Source organism: Triturus cristatus, chromosome 11, assembly GCF_964204655.1.
Source record: "Triturus cristatus chromosome 11, aTriCri1.1, whole genome shotgun sequence".
NCBI classification, from domain to species: domain Eukaryota; kingdom Metazoa; phylum Chordata; class Amphibia; order Caudata; family Salamandridae; genus Triturus; species Triturus cristatus.
This window is the reverse complement of record NC_140594.1, coordinates 1,164,247,849-1,164,268,000: the sequence shown is the minus strand read 5'-3', so window position 1 is coordinate 1,164,268,000 and position 20,152 is coordinate 1,164,247,849. Positions and strand designations below refer to the sequence as shown.

The 20,152-nt window shown below is 40.6% G+C and overlaps 1 protein-coding gene across 1 annotated transcript in view; it reads right to left on the bottom strand.

Moving 5' to 3' along the window:
- Window positions 1-20,152, bottom strand: part of LOC146788643 (putative cation-transporting ATPase 13A4) — a 383,399-nt gene that overhangs the window by 114,126 nt on the left and 249,121 nt on the right. The window contains 1 exon segment of the mRNA XM_085635852.1: window positions 8,630-8,754. Within this exon segment, the coding sequence (XP_085491978.1) occupies window positions 8,630-8,754 (125 nt within the window).

Here is a 20,152-nt window from a genome sequence, read left to right as displayed (position 1 = left end):
CAAAGCCATAAACAGTGCCTTAAGGGAACTTTTGTGGGACAGGATGTCGCCTAAGATTGCCACTCAGAAGTTAACATTAGGGTGGTACGATGGAGTAATTGCCCTCCCGGATATCAAGAAATATTATTGGGTGACATAACTCACCACGATAAACCAGTGTACATATAGATCACAGGAAGATCCTATATTTCACATGGAGGGATGGCTCCCACTGGGGGTGGTTTTGCAGGGGCACTATACACTAACCCAGCCAAGCTGAAGTTGTTGGGACTCACGGGACACGCTGTCCAAGTGCTGTGGGCAGCCACGAGGAGCTTGGGTTGGGAGGGCAAGATCACACTGGCCACCTCCCTTTGGGACACCAACCTACTTCGCAATTTAAGACACACCCGTGGAATTGACCATTGGGACCTAATAGGTATCTCTAAGGTGGGAGATCTATGGAACGGGGGTGTAGTGATTCCCTTCGTCCAATTACGACTGGAGTATGATTTGGCTAAACCCGAGTATTCGAGGTACCTGCAGATTCTGCACGCTTTACTAGCGGTGCTAAAAAAGGGAGAGGCACCACCAGAATCCTCCCCACTAGAAGATAGGCTATTAGATAGGAATCTCCCAGAAAAAACTATATAGCTGATATATATAAAAAGAATGAACAATATGGCTCACCCCCTATTTCGTCTTCGAACAAAATGGAAATATGACGTCGCTGGGTGTGAGGATGAGGAGTGGCTCGAGGCTCTGGCCTCTCCCAGAGAGACTGCCATCTTCTCTAGGCTCAGACTCATACAATTGAAGATACTCCACAGAACATACCTAGCCGGACCGACAATGGTGATGATGGGGTATGGCAATGAGGCCGAATGACTTAGGAGATGTGGACAAGAGGGCACTTTTATACACACACTCTGGGAATGCGCGGTCATCCAGAGATACTGGTCCACGGTAACGAAATGTATGGAACGAGTAATGCACTATAAAACTGACTGTAACATCAAATTAAGTCTCCTTAATATCTGGGCCCAACGGACCTGAGTACTAAAGAGAGAATATGGGTGACACACGGAATGAAGCCACCGACATTGGATGAGTGGGGGAAAGACATGGACTGGTGCATGGTGTCAGAAAGGGCTATATATGAATCCAGGAAGTGCCCCACTAAATGGGCGTATATCTGGGGAAAATGGAATGATTATAGGGGAAGACTCTGTGATCCCCCAAGCCCCAGATGGGACACTGAGCCAGATAACCTGCCATAAGAGAGTTTAATGCAAATGTGTTTGAAAAGGCATGTGATCTCAGATTTGTTGTTCGCCTTTTGCCAGTATACGAATCCTTATGTACATGATTGTATGATGTCTATCATGTCTAATCTTGTCCTCAATAAAATAAAGTTATGTTAAAGAAACAATACAACAACCTGACCAACTGTGTCACAACAAGCTCGTGTTAGAAGTATCAAGACACATGAGCTCACTGCCCGTTGTTTTCAACACTATCAAAGTCAACAAGCCTCTGTTCAGAAAACCGTGATTCTCAACAACATAACACCGATCTCAAAGAAACTAACAATGTATGGGATGGTATACTGGTTTTGCCACATGACATATCCCCATACAAAATGTCTTCAGTAGTCAACAGTCACCCAGGGTCCATCCACTCCTGCTCAATTTGTTATTATTAATTACTCTGTACAGCATATATAAAAAAATTCAATGAGGAAGGTAGTTAAATGTAACTGAAATCCTCATGCCCATAAGCTTCATGGAACTCTCTGTGAGTGCCTGGCATGCATGTCTTAAATATTATTAGAGCTTGTGTTCTCTGTTTCCGAAAGTAAAATGTCTACAGTACAGCTGGAAGCGGACAATAAGGAAATATCCATAAACAAGCAAAGATTCTTGTTGCAAGTGTAAAGGGAAATCAATAAAACGACACATGAACACCAATCGAGTGCCCAACCCTAATCAGTAGTATCAAAGGGTGTAAAAAATAAAATAAAGAAATGAGGACATTTGAAATCCAAGACGGTGCCACCTTGAAAGGTGCTACCCTGAAGATGAAGAAATGATCCAAGGTGAATGCATACATTGTATTGCAAATGAACATTGCAATACAAAACATCCAACGAAAACCACAGCAATAGTTTAAAGCTATCCAAAATAATATACCATGATTCAGGTTCATGATATATCTCAAAATAAAATAATTGAAATCTAAATATTAACAAAAATATGGCTATTTCCATTTTCCCATTCATGCCCTTAGGTTGTCCACTCGCTTTATCTAATTGATCTCTATTTATAGAAGTTTGTTTTATTATTATCTGCATCCAACTAATGTTCAACAATTTCTAAAATAATTGAAATTGAACTTGGCTAATGTTGTGACCTTTTTTCATCCAGTGTGTGACCTCACTGTATTTTCTATTATGATTCTGAATATTAGTTTTGTGTTCTGTAATTCTGGTTTTAATTTTCCTATTTGCTTTCCCAAGATATAAAATGCAACAGAGGCACGTCGGGCTGTACATAACATTCTTAGGTTTTGAAATGCCCAGCTTTGCCAGTGGGGTTAGGAGGCAGAGACAATGGCTGAAGATGAGAACGTGTGTTTCTCAATATAGCATTGTAGCAGTGAATACAGTTAAGGCCCTTCTTAGTGCCCAGGCATTTCTTGGGGGACTTATTCTCATTGAATGTAAGAATCCCCTTGATGGTGTTGAAACAGTTTTATACAAATACTGTTTTCTAAGTAAATATTAATCCCTGAAAATCAGGTTTAGTTTTTAGAAGTTCAACTTGGTAGACAATTGTGAAACAAAATCATCCTAGAGTTTTTTCTTTATATACCTTTTGGAACAAAGTTTTTCTGTCCATCGTGTTGACTTGCCAAATAGAGTTCACCAAAAGAGTTCCCTTGTATACGTCTAAAACACTCATCACATCTTCTGGGTCTGAAGTGATGTGTTTTAAATGCATGATCTGGGAAAATGGCAAGGGATGCTTAAGAGATGCAGGATGAAATCTTTGGATGTGTAAACAATCATTTCTAATAGATGGTTGTCTGTGTACCCTGCGGTTAATTTCTGAAGACGATAAAATCACTGAAACATGTCACAATGATATCTCCGCTTTATCTATGTGATGAGTTAATTGAAAGTTTTCATTACAAGTATTGAACATATTGATGTTGCTCTCTAGTGCTTTTCTGAGCCTGTTTCACATTATGAAAATGTCATCAATAAAACGTAGGTAAATCAGCAAATGTTCTTTCTATGTTGTGTCTTCCAAGATGAACTAATTTACCACAAACATTTTAGCATAGCTGGTGGGATTCAGAAATACCCATGGACATGCCACTCTTCTGTAAGAAGAATATGTTCTTCCATTGGAAATAACTAGGATGCAAAGAAAAGAGTATCAATTCCATACAAAAATGTATTAGCACCAATTGTGTCCTTCTGTAATGAAGCCCATTCCACAGCCTCATTCCATCAGAACGTAGAATGGAGGTTTATAAGGCATTGATGTTGATTGCTCAAGGCCACCAATTGTGAATTTGGTCTGTAGGTACCTGAGATAACCTGTTGAGAAAAGCAGTGGTATCTTGAATATATAATTTCCATTCTTGCACAATACGTTGCAAAAAAATACAAATATTGACCCAAAGGTTCATGTAAAGAACCAAAGACTGACTCGATGGGTCTAAACAGAGGGTCTGTGGGGTGACGATGTACTTTAGGTACCATGTATAATTTAGGTCTGTGTGAAAATTCAGCTTTCAGGAATTGTCTTTTCTCAAAATTGATTGGAAGAACATAGTGGGATCAGCATCATCAAGTGGCATTTAAACAGCGAACCCCATAACACACCAAAACAGCACGTTTTATTCTGTGTATATTTCATTGATGTTCGAATAACCATATTGAGCGCATCCATCAGACTACATCCTTAATCTATATTTCAAGATTTCCCACACTGCTGGTGAGCAAATAATATGTGTTTTTGTCATCTTTCACCACAATCTCTACAAAGAATGTGCATTATAGTTTATCAAATTACATCCTGTGTTGATTTATATTTACTATCATGATATTATAAATTGTTTGCTAGTTAACTATGTTAAGAAAGAGATTTTTGATAATGATCAATGTTAGTAGAGTCTTAGATATGTTCATAAAGTAATCATATTTGAAATATATATTTCTGACAGATCTATTTCATATAAGTTGTCTCTACATGTTTTATGGCCGCAACTTTAAAATATAAAGAACACAATAATGTAATTGTCATGTTTTGACTCAATTGTTTGTGTTCTCAACAGAAAGGTTGTCAAAGCAGCCCACATTTTCATAACATTGTATTGGATATTAGAAACAGTGTAATTTCGTTCATGTATGCTCCATTAGTTTGTATATACAGCGTAGTTACAAATAAGAGAATAATATTTGTATGTTGTGCCTCAATTTATGTTTATATGTGTCAATCTTATTATGTACTATTTATTTATGATTTCCATAGCTATTGTGGTGTATTTTATTCAAGGTGGTTCATTCTGTACTGAAGAAGTTCCATTGGCGGGCTGAAAAGCATTGTCTCAATTATTGGTTTATATTATTCATGTTCTGTTGGTGCCATTATGGAAACCTCTAACATCTGGAAATAGAGACAGCATTCTACTAAACAAACTGAAGTCAAGGATGTCTTTACTACCTACATATTTAGGTGCTGAAACCTTATGTTTAGCATTTTGTGACCTCCATCTTGAATCCGTCTTTGTAATTCTGCACTGGTTTCAGATTAAGGGAGCCCAGCAGCTGGGTTTCAGGGGATTTGCACCACCATATTATTATACATATAAGGTGTATGATTCTGGTGTCTGGGGACTTTTTCCTCAGCTGTTCACTTATTTAAAATGTTTCAGCAGTGATTCTTAAATAAAGGTTAACATGCTTTCCAGCTTTCAGATATGTTGTAAATGGTTGCTGTACGATTATGTACAACTTTATAAAAAAAATCACAATGTTTTAAAATGTTATAAATCCCTGCCTGGAAATTTTTAGCCAACAATGCAGACTCCTGAAATCAACTAAAGAGTTTTGATGTTTAACCATGAGAACTGCTTGGTATGGGAAATTTGAATTTTAGATAATGTGGTCTGTTTATCCTCACATTTCATGCTGACAGATCCTGTCTTAAGAATAGACATTTTTCATGAAAATCCTTATGCAGCCACAACATGAGGTCTTCTATGTCACCTTTTCGAAGTACCTGGAATTAACAGTATACCACTTTTATTCTACAAATTTGACCTAATTAGTGGATCCCTTGCGATCAATAATATATACTATTCTATTTACTCTATTGCCTCTTCCAAACTTTGAGATTAATATTGATGCTAAAAATCTCTACCTTTCCTTCATATTTCAATCTCAGCTGTGTACCACCAACAAACAAGAGAAAATCAGCTCCTACTCAACCAGTAGTCCACCATCCAATCATTGATATTGACCATGTGTGGTGCTGGACAAACTACTTTTTTTTTTTTTTAATAATAGGAACCTATGCTATTAAAAATGGCCTCACCCCATTTTCAGGTAGCAGAAATATGTAAGTCTACACTTTTGAGTAACTTTGCACTCTGCGAATAGCCCAAAAAAGTAAAGTGACTTCAAACTGTAAGAGCAAATTACATGTATAAAATAAACACAAGTGTAAATTACTTTTATGAGTAGCCCCGATGATGTCCTTAAAGTGACATGTAAGTGAATAAGTGCATTAATTGATCTATGATTGTTTAATTGGCCTCAATAATTATATGAGATACAAGCTCTATCAAGGTATCACATGAATTGCTGAGATCCTTTGGAGTGAGACACATCGATAGGTGATGAGAAGTGCATTCGGGAGAAAGCATCATTTTCAACTATGTGCATTCAAGTGTTGAGCGTTAAAAACATTACATATGTCTGATTTTTAAAGGTGGATTTTAATTTATTGATAGTTTCAGCCTTATCTCTCAGATAATCGCTCTATAAAACAGTCATACAACCTATGTGGGTAGAGAAAGACACTGTCCTCAAGAATGAATGAGGAAATGTGTCCCCAAAAATAATATTAAAAATGTCAAATAGCATGTCATCACAATGCATCAGTGCACATTTAGTTACCTGTGATGTGAATGAGAAATGACAACACATGAAATGTATTAAAGGCCAAGTTAAGGCCTAGCATAGCCTATGCCAGGAAAACAGTTCTGTACATCACAACATTAGCTTTTAATTGCAAATGACTCATGTTACTAGGCAGATATGAAAAATAGCTACGTAAATAGCCATTCTCTCTCTTACAAAAAGAATGAGTATTATTCCAAATGTGTGTAAACTGACTACTGGATGTGTTTTTATTTGCAGAAGTTGATAGAATAGCTTGGGATGGGCGTAACTCGCGAAATTCAGTATATGAATCACACTGTATTACCTGAGAATTACCAGAGATTACACGAGAAGAGTAATTCTGCATTTAGCACTACTTCTTAAAGCAAACTTGCCACCTTGCAGTCAAATGTGTGCTAGAGTACATTTTGTCCTAAGAAATATTGCTCAATTCAACAGAACAAGAATAGCAGGCATGGGCAGCCCCTTGCGCTCGCTCTTGGGATGGGACCTTCCCCCAACTTGCTTCCGGCATTTAGATCGATTTTATGGGCTCAAAATGCACTATGATGTGCATTAGTAACTATGTAAAATAGGTCCTTAGAACAATAATCAGCCTCCTAGAATTGGAATTATATCTCACTGTAGTGGAGAGTGTAGACTGTTGAAAACATTTTAATGTGAAAGCCCATGCTTGGCTCATCGTCCCAATAAAACGATCAGTGTAGAAAGAAGAAGAAGGAAGAGGATTTCCCTGTCCAATGTGCTAGAAAATCCCTGCCTCCATCTTAAAGTATTATGGAATAGTTGTTACTACCTTTGCCTGAATTTACCTCCAGGGCAGGTCCTAAAGAGCTTGAGGGTCCAAAGACTTAGGGGCATATTATCAAGAAACGGCGTTAGAATGATCGCCGCTTTAGCAGCAGAAAACTGCTGCTAAAGCGGTGATAATGGGCTTGATAATATGCCCTTGTGAATTCCCATAGAAGCCCATGTTCTGGTGTGAACACGGGCTTCTATTGGAATTCTCTGTGCCCTATAATCAAGCCCTTTATCGCCGCTTTAGCAGCAGTAATTTTAACGCTGTGCTTGATGATATGGCCCCTAGTTCACAAAGCTATTTTGATCTCGAGAACATTTATAAAGATCCTACAGTTCAGAGGGTTCTGGAAATTCCAGCAGGAAAGGGGACTGTTTAGTTATTGGTAGGTTGGCAGGCAGACTCCCTATTCTCATTTCAAGAGGACAGGGATGACTAAGCCCATCTCAATAAGAAACAATATCATAAATCTTCAGAAAGATGACTTTACTTATAAAACTTTGTTATGCAGAATATGCTTATACCTTGCAGGACAAAAGTAGAAACACCTATGCAGCAATTGCCCTATTTCATCAGATAGCCACATCACACTGTCTCACTTACAGCTTTGCCAACATTGTGGCACACTCAACTGATGCAGCCTTCAGCTTTATCACAACTGTCCTTGTAAAAAATATCAAAACGTAGATAATTTTATGCAGAGAAATCAAGACAAGAATAGAGGTGAGCAAAACTCGTGCAGTTTCACTCCGTGGAATTTTGCAGAGTTACATAAATCTCTGCGAGACATGTGGGTGGATTTCGGCATGTTGTGCGGCTCATGCTGATTTTTAGACCCAGAAGCTTGGTCCATGGTTTAAAATCAGCATGAACAGCACAACAGGGTGTGCCAGAGGGTGCTGCTTCTTTCTGCCGCTCAAGTAGATTTTCTACTTAAGCGGCAGCTTTCTCAACGCAAACGGTTGCGACCTTCCTTAACCGCCTTTGTTGAGAAATCTCACCGGGAGGCATTTTAGCCCCCAAAAACTGGGCTACAAGATGCAAATTCGTGTTCGCATTTGCCAACTTATCGTTAGGGAGCTGTGCACAAGAAAAAACTCCATCATGCAGCAGTTAGCGAAGGTTTGCCAGAACTCCGCGCTCCAGGCAGAACGTGGAGTGGGCAAACCTCTGCAAACTACGCCGGAGGAGTGGAATTATTTGCAAACCCTACACAAGGTTTATTGGATTCAATACCTTGCAAAAAAAGCAAAAAACAATTGTAGTAATGTTTAAAGCAGTTCAAATTAAACAAAGTTCAAAGTACGCAGTTTGGCAACTTTGCAAAACCTTATGGGCAGCAGTTACCTTTTCATCTACTTGTATTACTAGTTCCACACCTGAAATTCCAGCACCACCAAGTGACATAAGGGGATTGCTCATATGTATGAGCGTCATAAATGAATGTGTTGAGTAATCCCTGATAATGAATACTGTGCTCTAACAGCGGTGCTCTTTCTATGCACTATTTTTTGTATCTCCAGTCACATGAAGTAAAACAATCTCTCACTTATAAAACTGTCTGGAATGTCTTCAACATTATCACCACCATAAAACTGACTACCAAATTACCTAACCTGCCAGCATTATGAAGTAATGACAGTTTCATATACCTGTGATCATAACCGCCCTAATTTGAGCATTTATTAGCTCCCGTAATGCAGGCTTGGTCTCAGCCTTGACTTTATTTTCCATTACAAGAAGTCCAAGAAATTCCAGGTCTGATTCTACTTCTTCCCTAGAAGAGCAGGCAAGAGAAAAAGAAAATATCAGAGATATAGAAATTACCACTCATAGTACAGCTTTGTGAAACAGTCTTTTGAACATGGTCATATATAATATGCCATGGTGCATGCATTATATTTATTGGTAGAGATCAATTACTTATTCTTGTATTTATTTACAGTTTTAAATACTATTACTGCACCAAAGAATATTGGGGTGCTTTATCAACAATTTTATTGAACATATTGCAATTTGAAAAGAAAACATTTCCAACATTTTGACAGATCTTTTATGGAACCTACAGGAACATATAATGAACAGCAAAGAGCCTTCAACACCTAACAGGGATTATGAGTGAGTAGGTAGTGGGCTTCCAAACAAAAGCTGTGCATTGGACCATGGTTCTGCATAGTAGGGGCGTGTCAACCTAATGGGCTTGGTTGTCTGAGGGCGATATTGTAGGAATCTTTATATAGATATGCAATAACATACAATACAATGCATTTGTAGAGAGTGCAGCAACCTCTGAGGAGGTGTCCTGGCACTAGTGGAAAGGTACATGTACAGGAACCCTAGCAGAAAGATTCTAAATGGCACCAAGGCAGAAGTCTAAGAGTAAAGTTTTTGGGCTCTGTCTAAAAAACGTCTGTAACGTATTGCTTCTCAAACCAAGAGTAAGTGCATTCCACAACTTGGAGGCCAGGAAAACAAATGATCTACTTCCTCTTCTGGCCTAATGAATTTATGGGATGTGGAAGAGATTGAGTTTGCTAGATCTCAATGATCTCTCCTGGACATACAGCTTAACGTAGTGCATGATATAGAATGGACCTTTATGGGAGTAGGTTCTAATGGCAAAGATCAGTGCTTTGAACTGGATCCTTTTATTTACTGGAAGATAGTATAGATAATGTAAATGCCCTGACACCGATGCCCGAGGGGAAATCGAAAATTAGCAGAACAGCAGCATTCTGGAAGATTACAAGCTGTTGGTGCAATTCAACCTCCACATGGATGAGATGCAACATCCTCCTAAGGGACCTAATAGTGAAGAAGCAAGTGGGGTATAGTGCCTTGAATTGGGTCTCAAATGTAAGGTCAGAGCTGAATTTCACCCCAAGGTTTCTTACCACAGAAGTCAGAAGTAGGGGGGTCAGCCCAGTTCCTAAGGCCACCAACGGTTGGATTTAGTGAAAGATGTGGTGCCAAAGAAAATATTCTCAGTCTCATCTGAGCTAAGCTTTAGACAGTTTTTCTTCCATCAAGTCCACAAAGGATTTGGGACAGAGTTTGAAAGAGTCCAAGGTAGTGGGTGTTTTTTCCTGGAAGAGAAGGAGGAGTTGTTTGTCATCTGTGTAGGGTACAACCCTCACTCCCCAAGACTCAACTAGCTTCACCAGAGGCTCCAGATAAACAATAAAAATTGTGGGTCTAAAAGCCGAACTGTGAGGGACTCCACACTCTAGCTGCTTTGAAGCTGAGATAAAAGGAGGAAGTAAAACAGCTTAGGGGCGTTCAATAATGAAGGCTTTCAACCATAATAAGGCTTGGTCTGCAATACTGATCGTTTCAAGTCTCTCAAGCAAAATAGAGTAAAAGACCATATCAAATGCAGAGGAGAGGTCCAGAAGCATTAACATGACCGGTGTGCTTGAATCCCAATTTTTTTCATATATTCTGAGACTTCAAGCAGCTGATTAGACTCCAGAAAATATTATATCTGCCTGTTAATATTCTTCTCAAGTAGTTTAGCACCGTAGGAAGGAGTGAAATTGGTCTACATTAACTAAAAGCTTTAGGGTCAGCTGATGGCTTCTTAAGAAGGGGTAGCAGCAGAGCTTGTTACCATCTGGAAGGAACCAGTGCCTGCTCAAGGGATTCATTTAGCATTCTGTTCAAGATATTATTCACCATGGGGGCAGCAAGTTTGTGGATGGCTGAAACCAGGGACCCAGAGGGGAGCTGGATATGCAACCTGCAAGTTCAGCTGCTGATTTAAGGTCATATGGATGAATCTAGCAAGTGATGGGCTGAAATAGAAGTAAGACATTGATCCTTGATTAATTGTGCCAAGAATTGATCATATGTGACTTGGATTTTTCTAAAAGAGAAGTCAGAGAGGTCCTCACATAACTCCATAGAAGGAGAGAGGGTGGTTTGTGTTGCCGTGGGAGTTTGAACAACTCTTGAGGTTTGTTTGCAGCCTCAGAGATGGATGAGGCAATAAAGGTTTTTCCAGAGCAGCCTGGTAAATAGTTTCTGTGCACTTGTCATATTTAGATCTCCAAAGCCTATCCAACCTTTTGCATGCTGATTTCTCTGACTTAAGGGCGTCTGAGAACCAAGGCGCGGATGGTTTAAGTCTCTTTGAGAAGTAGGAATTTAAAGGAACAATGGTATGTATAGCATCTGGCAACCAGTCATTGAAGCATGATGCATCCTATTCTAAATCCCCTAACCCAGTGGGTTCCAAACTTTAGACTCCTGAGGACCCCCAGTAAGGTACTACTGGAAGCCAGGGACCCCCAAGCAATATGCACTATTTGAATTTCAAACACTAAAATAGTAATTCGTGAAAAATACACTAACAAAGTGCACACCAAACAAATACTTCAATAGCTAAGGATTTTATTATTTTATATTGAAAAGAATTGCAAAAATCGAAGGATTTTAATGGAAACGATGGTGCTGCACGTCGGCGACTAGCTTTTCAATGTTTGCTTTTATTTCGCGGTATGAGGCTCCTGCTCCTGCCAGGGTCGTACTGGAAACCCAAAGCAGGCCTGGCAAATGTTGTCAGACCAGTCCCTGAACGGTGCGCACCAAGTGAAGCGAGTGAGCCATACCACTATAAAGGGAGCTTTGAGGGGCTCTCCTCCCAAAGAAAATTTGGGAAAAATGGTGCATACATGTGTCATTATAAATTGAATTGTATTAGCAATTAAAGCATAGTAAATGACCACCTTACTGTGTACCAGGATACAACGATCTTTGTTGGGGATCTTCAATGATTCCCTCATTATCACCTTCCAACAGTGCCTCTTATCTCTTCATAGCCCCTATGTCACATGTATTGCATTTATTTTATAGTATCTCTCATACCAGTGTAGGGCAGGGACAATGACGCATACATGTGTAAATCAGTGAATAGAAAATGTCCCATAAGACAAAGGGGCCTTCAAGGTGTAGGATTCACATGTCATCTATAATGGTAGGCATTTTTTAAGAGTGCTTGGTCTGGAGAAGCACAAACTCAGGGTTCAGAACACAGTGGTTATCATTGATGTTAATAATAAGAATGTATTTCTATCCAAATAAACCTTTATTAGCAGCATCAGGATAACAAAAGACTGAGAGAAAACATAACATACTCACTTGTACCATGCAGTTTGAATGCATCTTTTTGATGGCAGTTCATAGCTCACTGTGCTAGTTTACGATTGTAACTTATGAACTGCACAGTAACAACAGAAGCTTGGTGACAAAAGCAGTAACCCACTGAGATATGCACATAAAATATTGTTTTTTTAAATGCATGGTACACGTTCTTTGCAGCAGGCACATTAAACCTCTGCGATTATTCAGAGGAGTCAAAGCTGCCACTAGCCAAAACTCCCATCTCTCTCCAGCAGGTACATTAATCACAGGAGTTATCTTGACACTTTTATTGTTGCTTTGAAAACTGCTGAGTATACAAGAAACTTTGCAGTGCTTTTAAACCTGCTGCCTGCGGACCCCCTGGGAATGTGTCACAGACCCATAGGGGTCCACAGACCCCAGTTTGGGAACCACTGCACTAACCCATTACAGGGAGTGGACAGACTACTCTATAAGTAGGGAGTCTGAATTTTTATGCAATTGTCTGGATGCGGTCTCCGCCTGTCCCTGCGAACCGCTCGGAGCAGGGGAAACTATGCAGCAAGAGACCAGAACGACAGTAGCAGGATTTGCTAAGACAAGGTCCAGTGTGTGACCTGCTTTGTGGTGGGTATATTAATAAGTTGATCTAAGTTGAAGCCAAAGAGATCAGAAATCGCGGTGCGGGTTTATTGTTAAGGTCACCCACATGATGGTTAAAATCACCTAATATCAAATAGTATGCATGGAGATGGGATAGTTGACCTAATGTGTCAATAAAGAGTTGCAGGGAGGCAGTCGAGGCATCAGGAGGACAACAGATGGGCATGCCAGAGGCTGCATAGGTATGGGCTAAAATAATAATAAAGGGCATTCCTTCAATATTGTTGATGTTGGCTACTTTTGATACAGAGCAGGAGTAGGCGGTAAGGTGTATAATAGCCACCCTTCTCCCATGTTTATCACTTCTATATTGTGCTTGATAGGGAAGTCTGGGGGAATTTCCATAACAACATCGGTTGCCAAACTGTCTTTAAGCCAGGTTTCAGTAAGAAACATCCAATCCTAGTGGTTCTCCATTAGCAAATTGAAAATGTCTAATGCATGTCGGGGTAGAGAGCGACAATTTATAAGGCAGGCTGTGAAAGACGCTCGAGATGTACGTAAAGCAGAAAACCAGGCACACCATTTGGCAATAATCCATAATCCTTGTCTAGTAAGGAGCTGCATGGTTTAGGAGTTTCAACTGAGAAGCCTCATCAACACTTAAAACCAAATCATGGGTAATCCCCAGGGAACTCACATGCAGGACCACAGGATACAGTGCATAAGGCTAATAATGCGGCCCAAAGTAAGTACAACAGACTGCATTATAGCCGGGCTTACCGGCAGCATAACTGACGCTAGCTGCAACTCCGGACATGGGCGGGCACAGACGGGCTTGCCTTTGCCAGCGGTGAATCTGCTGTGTTTCCACGGCATCGGTCGGTTAACATAGTGGATGGCCAATACAAAGACTAGAACGCACAAAAAGAAAATGGTGGCTCGGTGTTTGCTTCCAAGGAATAAGAAAGTTGAGCCAGGTAAAGTGCAAAGTGAAACAAGGAGTTGCTCAAGTGTCAACTGCAAGTATTTTAGCAGATAAATTAATGGCAAAGCACAATTTTCCCTCAACTGTGCAACACCTGCAAAGGTGTTTTCCTTGAAGTCATTCACACACCCACTAACTCACCCATTCAGCCACTTACACAGCCAGCCACTCACCCAAAAAGGCACTTATACTCCATTCACTTTTCCAAACAGCCCCTATGACATCTAAAAATTCATGCATATAGCCACTCAAACAACCCCTTATTCACCCATACAGCTACTCACACAACCTCTTGCTCACTCGTGCTGCCACTCATACATTCAGTCGCTTACTCATAGAGCCACTCACATAGCCAATCACTCATCTATACATCCACTCACACACCCAGTCACTCACTTATACTGCCCCTCACACACCCCCTGACTCACCCATACATGTACTCACACAGTCACTCAATCACTCACACAGCCACTCACACAACCACTAACTCACCCACACAGACACCCAGTCACTCACCCATACAGCCATTAGCACAAACCCTCACTCACTCATACACCCACTCACACACCCAATACCTCACCCATACACTCATTGAGACTGTCACTCACTCACATACAAGACACTCACACAGTAAAAAACACGTAACATGCAGTTTGCCTTTCTTTGAACCAGAAAAGGTGGTTCCATCTGGAACCTTTTTTTAGTTTTGTAGCTTTTTTAAAAATGTTGTGGTTTTGTTGTTGTTTTTTGTAAACATTTCAACAATAACTATAAAACATATAGAGAGAGAACGTGCAAAATTTGTGCAGCAAGTCTTCAACCAAAAACAAATTAGCACTTTTTTGCAGGCTCAAGAATGGCAGGGATGGATTGTTGGCCAACAGTTAGTACTTTATTGCAGATTGTGCAATGAGTGCTGATGCTCTCGAGCTATGGAGCACTATGTCGTTCCTCTGGAAAGCACTTTTCCACACAAAGTGCAGTTTACCTTCTGGGTCACTACCTTCTTTCTGCACTTGGAATTGTAAAACAATTCCACGCAATGACCTTTTTTTTTAGGAACTTCTAATCTGCTACGGAGGATCTTGAGCAGGAGACACCATTGTTTTTTAAAAGTAAGCAAAAAACACCAACAATGAAACAACACTTTTGATGTGAATGTACAGGTGTGAATTTCAACAGCCACACATAAAGGATGAAAAAACTGGGGTGGGGGACTTTCTGAATAAATGATTAAAAGCTGTTTTAACCAGTAAAATCCATTTATTCCTGTGTCACCTGGGATTCGTGATGTCATCATGAAGACATTGCGACAGCATCATGAGTCCAGAAAATATACTTAAATAAATCGTTTAAACTTCCTTTCCTAACTATTATATACATTTATTTATTATTTTTGGTAATCACTTACCTCAAACATTAATTTTATGAATCAATCATTTTTAGGTCTGAAGTCCAAACAAAGTAACACAACTTCCTGCCTACATCCAATGGCTGGCAGAGCGTGTCCTAGGCAGTAGTACACAGCGTTTAAGCCAACAACCCGCATAATGAAGAAGATCGCTGTAGGTTAGAATGCAACTTCCTTATTTTAAAAGAAGCAAAATGAGAAAACAGCCGGAAAACGTGGCAAAAGGAAAAGAATATCAAAACATAACCCCTCCTCAACCCTGACTTCCCTCCCCCTCCCTCTTCCCCACCCCCCTCCGCACCAGTCATTGCCTCATGATTGATCAGCACCTGAAACCATTAACTGAGAGCATACGGCGTTATCATGACGCCGGTGTCTGGTCGTTAGCTAACCTCACCAGTGGTAGCAGTTGTAGGATCTGCAAGTATTTAGGACAAATAACTTCTCTCATTTCTTTTGTTAACAAGTGGACGAAAGGTGCCCAAAGGTTTGAATAGTCTTTCACCCTGCCCTCCACCCCAAGAGACATGCGTTCCATAGCTAAGAGGTACCACAGGCGATGTATCCAGGACATCAGATCAGGTGTGGAGGGCTTGCCTCATTGTGCTAGAATGACCTGTTTAGCCGTCAGAAGCACTAATGTAATCTGCCTACCACGTAAGGATCTTAGTGGAAAGACCTTGGGGTGAGAAAGGCCAAGTTAGGTATACTCTGGGGAGCGGGGCAATGAAGTATCGAATGCTTCATCTATGTTGTCCAAGACCTCCACCCAGTAGCACTGCAGCTTCGGGCAATGCTATAGCAAGTGGGCTAAGGTGCCAGACATCCCACAGCCTCTCCAGCAAAGGTTTGTTTTACTCTTGTCCCAACAGTGAATTCGCACAGGCGTGTAGTACCAATAAGAAAATACTTTAAAAGCGGACTCAGCTCCAGCTGTATTGTGTGTCCTATAGAGAATGTGGTCTCATTCCTTAGATGATAGTGGCCTGCCTATTTCAGTTTCCCAGCGGATCTGCGCCCTAGTGTGCTGCTCGGTGGGACGCGCAATGAGCATAGCATTAAATTCCGAGATAGGACGGCGGTCATCATGTTTGCGGAGTAACCATTTTTCAAATGCGGTAAAGGGCCTGGACATAAGAGGGAAATTAGCAGGCGCTGTAATCCAGTGATATACTTGGCGATAAGGGTATGCACCATGCGCTAGTAGGCCGTAATCGCGCTTAAGCTGTTCAAACAGAGCCAGTCTTTCTGTGTCGAAGAGGGACCCTACCCTCTTGCAACCCTCCTTTCGCCAACGCTGAAATACCGCAGATGCCTGTCCCGGAGGAAAGTCCAGGTTGTCCATAATGGGGTCATAAGCATGGGAAAGGAAGTCCAAACCTTTCTTAAGAGCCACCCTGTCCCAAACATTACTTTTAAATGATCTATATAGGTTTTTAGGTAAAGTCAAAAAACACACTGGTTTTGCGAACCTCTGCAATACTGGATTATATGTATCAGGACGGATCACAATAGATTTGCATAAATACGTATTAAAAAACACATCCTGGAAATCTTTAAATATGAAGCAACAGTAGCAATAAACTTAGATACGTGGCCATGGTGCAGCAGCTGAAGTGAGAATGGAGTGTGCAAGCCCACAACACAGACATTAGCATTTGGTTTGTAAATATTAAGTTACAGCAGCAATAAATTCAGGTGCGTAACCAATGAGCAGCACGTTCAGTGACACCAGAGCAGGCCCAACATTGGATGACATCTGTTCACCGATACACTTTGGTATATATATTTAACAGTCATAAAAATGCTAAAACTTACAGTCATTGGATGATGTCATCAGTGATGTCATTTGAGATGTCATCAGTGATGTCACTGACAATGTCATAGTGATGCAATATCTGAGGTCATAAGCAGTGCATTGCGGGGGCGCAAGTTATCGTTAGATCACTAACTATAATGACTGAATTTCTCTGATTTTGTACATGTGACTGCTGAGCCTAACACAACTCTGTTGTCTCTGTAACCTTTGGGTTTATTTCACCGAATTTCTACGCTTTTTCTTTAATCCCATTACCTAATTATAACGACCCTGTAACCTTTGTTTTTTTCAGTGAATTTCTAAAGTTTTTTAAATGCTAATTAATAACTATAACGTCCCTGTAACCGCTTGGCTATAAAGGGTCCTTTGTGGGTCTACTACCCCTCCTTTTACTTCTAGCAAATTCCAAACAGTGGATTTGCTGAGAGGTTTTTGGTAGCCACGCCCCCTTTCCCAACCACTCTGCAAACGAGCCTGCTGGCACACTACTAGTTGGGGGATGAAGCACTCTTGGCTCTCGAGGATGCTTGGGGGCCAACTAGCCCTCCACTTACCTCCAGTATGACCCACAACGCTGGATTTATGTGAGATTGTAAGAAGTTGTGAGAGGCTATGCCCCTTTACTCCACCACTCTGCAAACGTGCCTCCTGGCACACTGCTGCTTGAGGGATGAAGTCCACTTGTTCCTGAGGCCCTCAGGAGTTAGGGGATCCTCATCCACTCACCAGCAGTGTGCCGAGAGGAGTTTTTGCAGAGTGGTGGAGAAAACGGGTATGGTCTCAGACCTCCTCTCAGCAGGAGGTCTTGTTGGTGCCTAAGGACCCTCAGCAGACAAGGAGACCTCATCCTCCAACCAGCAGCATACCAGAAGGCACATTTGCGGAGTATGGAGAGAAGGGGTGGGGCCTCTGGGAGGTTACCAGATTTTATGGTTGCATTTAAATGTTTCTATTTTTTAGGAAGGGGGTTGTGCGGCCCCCCTTCCCTGGACTGTTTTGGGGCCCAGGGACCACATAGCCCCTCTCCCTGGGCTGATTTTGTTTGTACCCTGGTCTCACTCAGCTTCAAAAACAACAGTTGATGGACAGAATGCAGAACAATGTCATACATTCACCCCAGTACAGAAATCTGGGCCTAAATCCATTGTTTTTTTGCTCACCATGCCATTCCAGTTTGGACCCAGCCATATGCAAATCAGTCTTGACCCTGTGTCTCATGGGAACAGTCCAGCCCGAACTGCCAAGCCAGGTCCTCCCTGGACTGGCAACAAGCATCCTAGGACCGGTTTCGGGGTTTCACCCCTCTTCAGCCAGGATAGCTTGATTCCAGTGGCATGGAGAGCACAGGACTCACGTCTGAGCATACTCATCCCATTCGGGGTGACAAATGCAAAAACAATATTTGATGGATAGAATGCAGAACAATGTCATACATTCACCACAGTACAGAGATCTGGGCCTAAATCCATCGTTTTATTTCTTACCATGCCATTCCAGTTTGGACCCAGCCATATGCAAATCAGTTTTCATATCTTTGCCCATGGGAGGTGGTGGTCCCCCTGGGCAGTGGGTGCATTATTTTTTAATTTCATATCAGCCCCAGGGAGGTGGTGGTCCCCGGGTCTTTGAATAGCCAGAGAAGGATGGTCCTTTGCGCCCCCCTCATATATTTTCATAATGCACCTTGGACCTGGCCCACCTTGGGGCTGATTTCAACCAAGCGTGAGAGCCGGCGCTTCATTTTTTATTTTTCAGTGGGAGTCCCAGACCCAGTCTGACTCCCTATGAATAAAAAAAATGCTTTTTGGCCCTTGGGGGTCAGGGTGTTTCTACCCTGTCCTCTTATCTTTTTTTAAAATGTTTTTAAACTTCCTGGTTTGAAGTGTTGGCAGAAATCAGATCGGGAGGGGTTGAGGATCCTCCGCGGTCTAAAACATCTTTCAATTTCTCAGCAACTAACAAACGGATTTAGACCAATTAATGAAAAGGGCGCTTTCTGGTCCAACAGCTACCTTTCTGCCAAATGTGGTGTAATTCCATTCAGCAGTTTTAACTGTGGCTGTGTCTAAATTTCCTCTGGAAATGAACATGGAGAAACTGCATTTTCCGATCCCCATTTTTTCGGCCACGCTATACAGATTACCACAACATTTGTAAGATAGCAGCCGAAGTGACGGGCAAATTAGTTAAAAAATTAGTTAAAAAAGTTATGCAAAGATTTGTCAAATGACGACAAAGTTATTGGCAAATGAGAAAACACTCTTTCTATGAAAACTACATTCTAACTATAACTACCTACTGGTAACCGCCAATCATATATATACATATATATATATATATATATATATATATATATATATATCAGCAACTTGCGATATTCACCCGCTTGCGTGCGGAAATCACCAGCGTAGACCAACTGTGTTCAGCATTATTTTATTTTCTCTGTGTCAGGACGCGTTTTGGCCGTCCAAGCGGCCTTGATCACCTGATCATACGTCACGAGATTACCCATTTTTAAAGTGCAAGTGCAGCATATTCATTGATAGACATGAAAGACATACTAATGTTTGTATAAATACATTTCAACATTGTTTATACATTTTATAAGAATGCATTTTCCCATATATATTGGAAATCTAAAAGATATAATAAAAGCATAAATGCCTTATTCTCCTCATACATGTATTCTTAAGTATATTGATCAATCTTATGGTGGAACAATATATATTACATTTTATCCAACCTTTCTCATGAATCAATTTGTTGCACAATGTGCATCACATAATATTAAGTGCTCCCCAAAACGATAAAAATCTGAAAGATTTTATCCTTTTTCAAAAAGTGCTACAGTGCTATAATACCATGCGTTTAAAGTAACAAAGACGTAAATGCTACAATCCAAAAGTGACTAGTGCATTAAAAAACGTGGCATAAATCCATTCAACACATGTTTTAAAAGAAACTCCAGATTCAATAGTAAGAGATACTGTTCATTCTATATATGACACAATTATAAAAAGAGAGTGTATGAGGTTAATGAGAATAAATAATGCTAAAACATTGGCAACAGCCCAGTGACATGTCTAAAACAATCAATAAAAAGACACATAGATAAAAACTACCCATGAAATTCTTAAAACTAATCGTAAAAAACAATGTCATGGGATTATAGCCCCTGTGATAGATAATCATTCACATATACCCATTTTTCTCACTCTTCTTAATTTACTAGT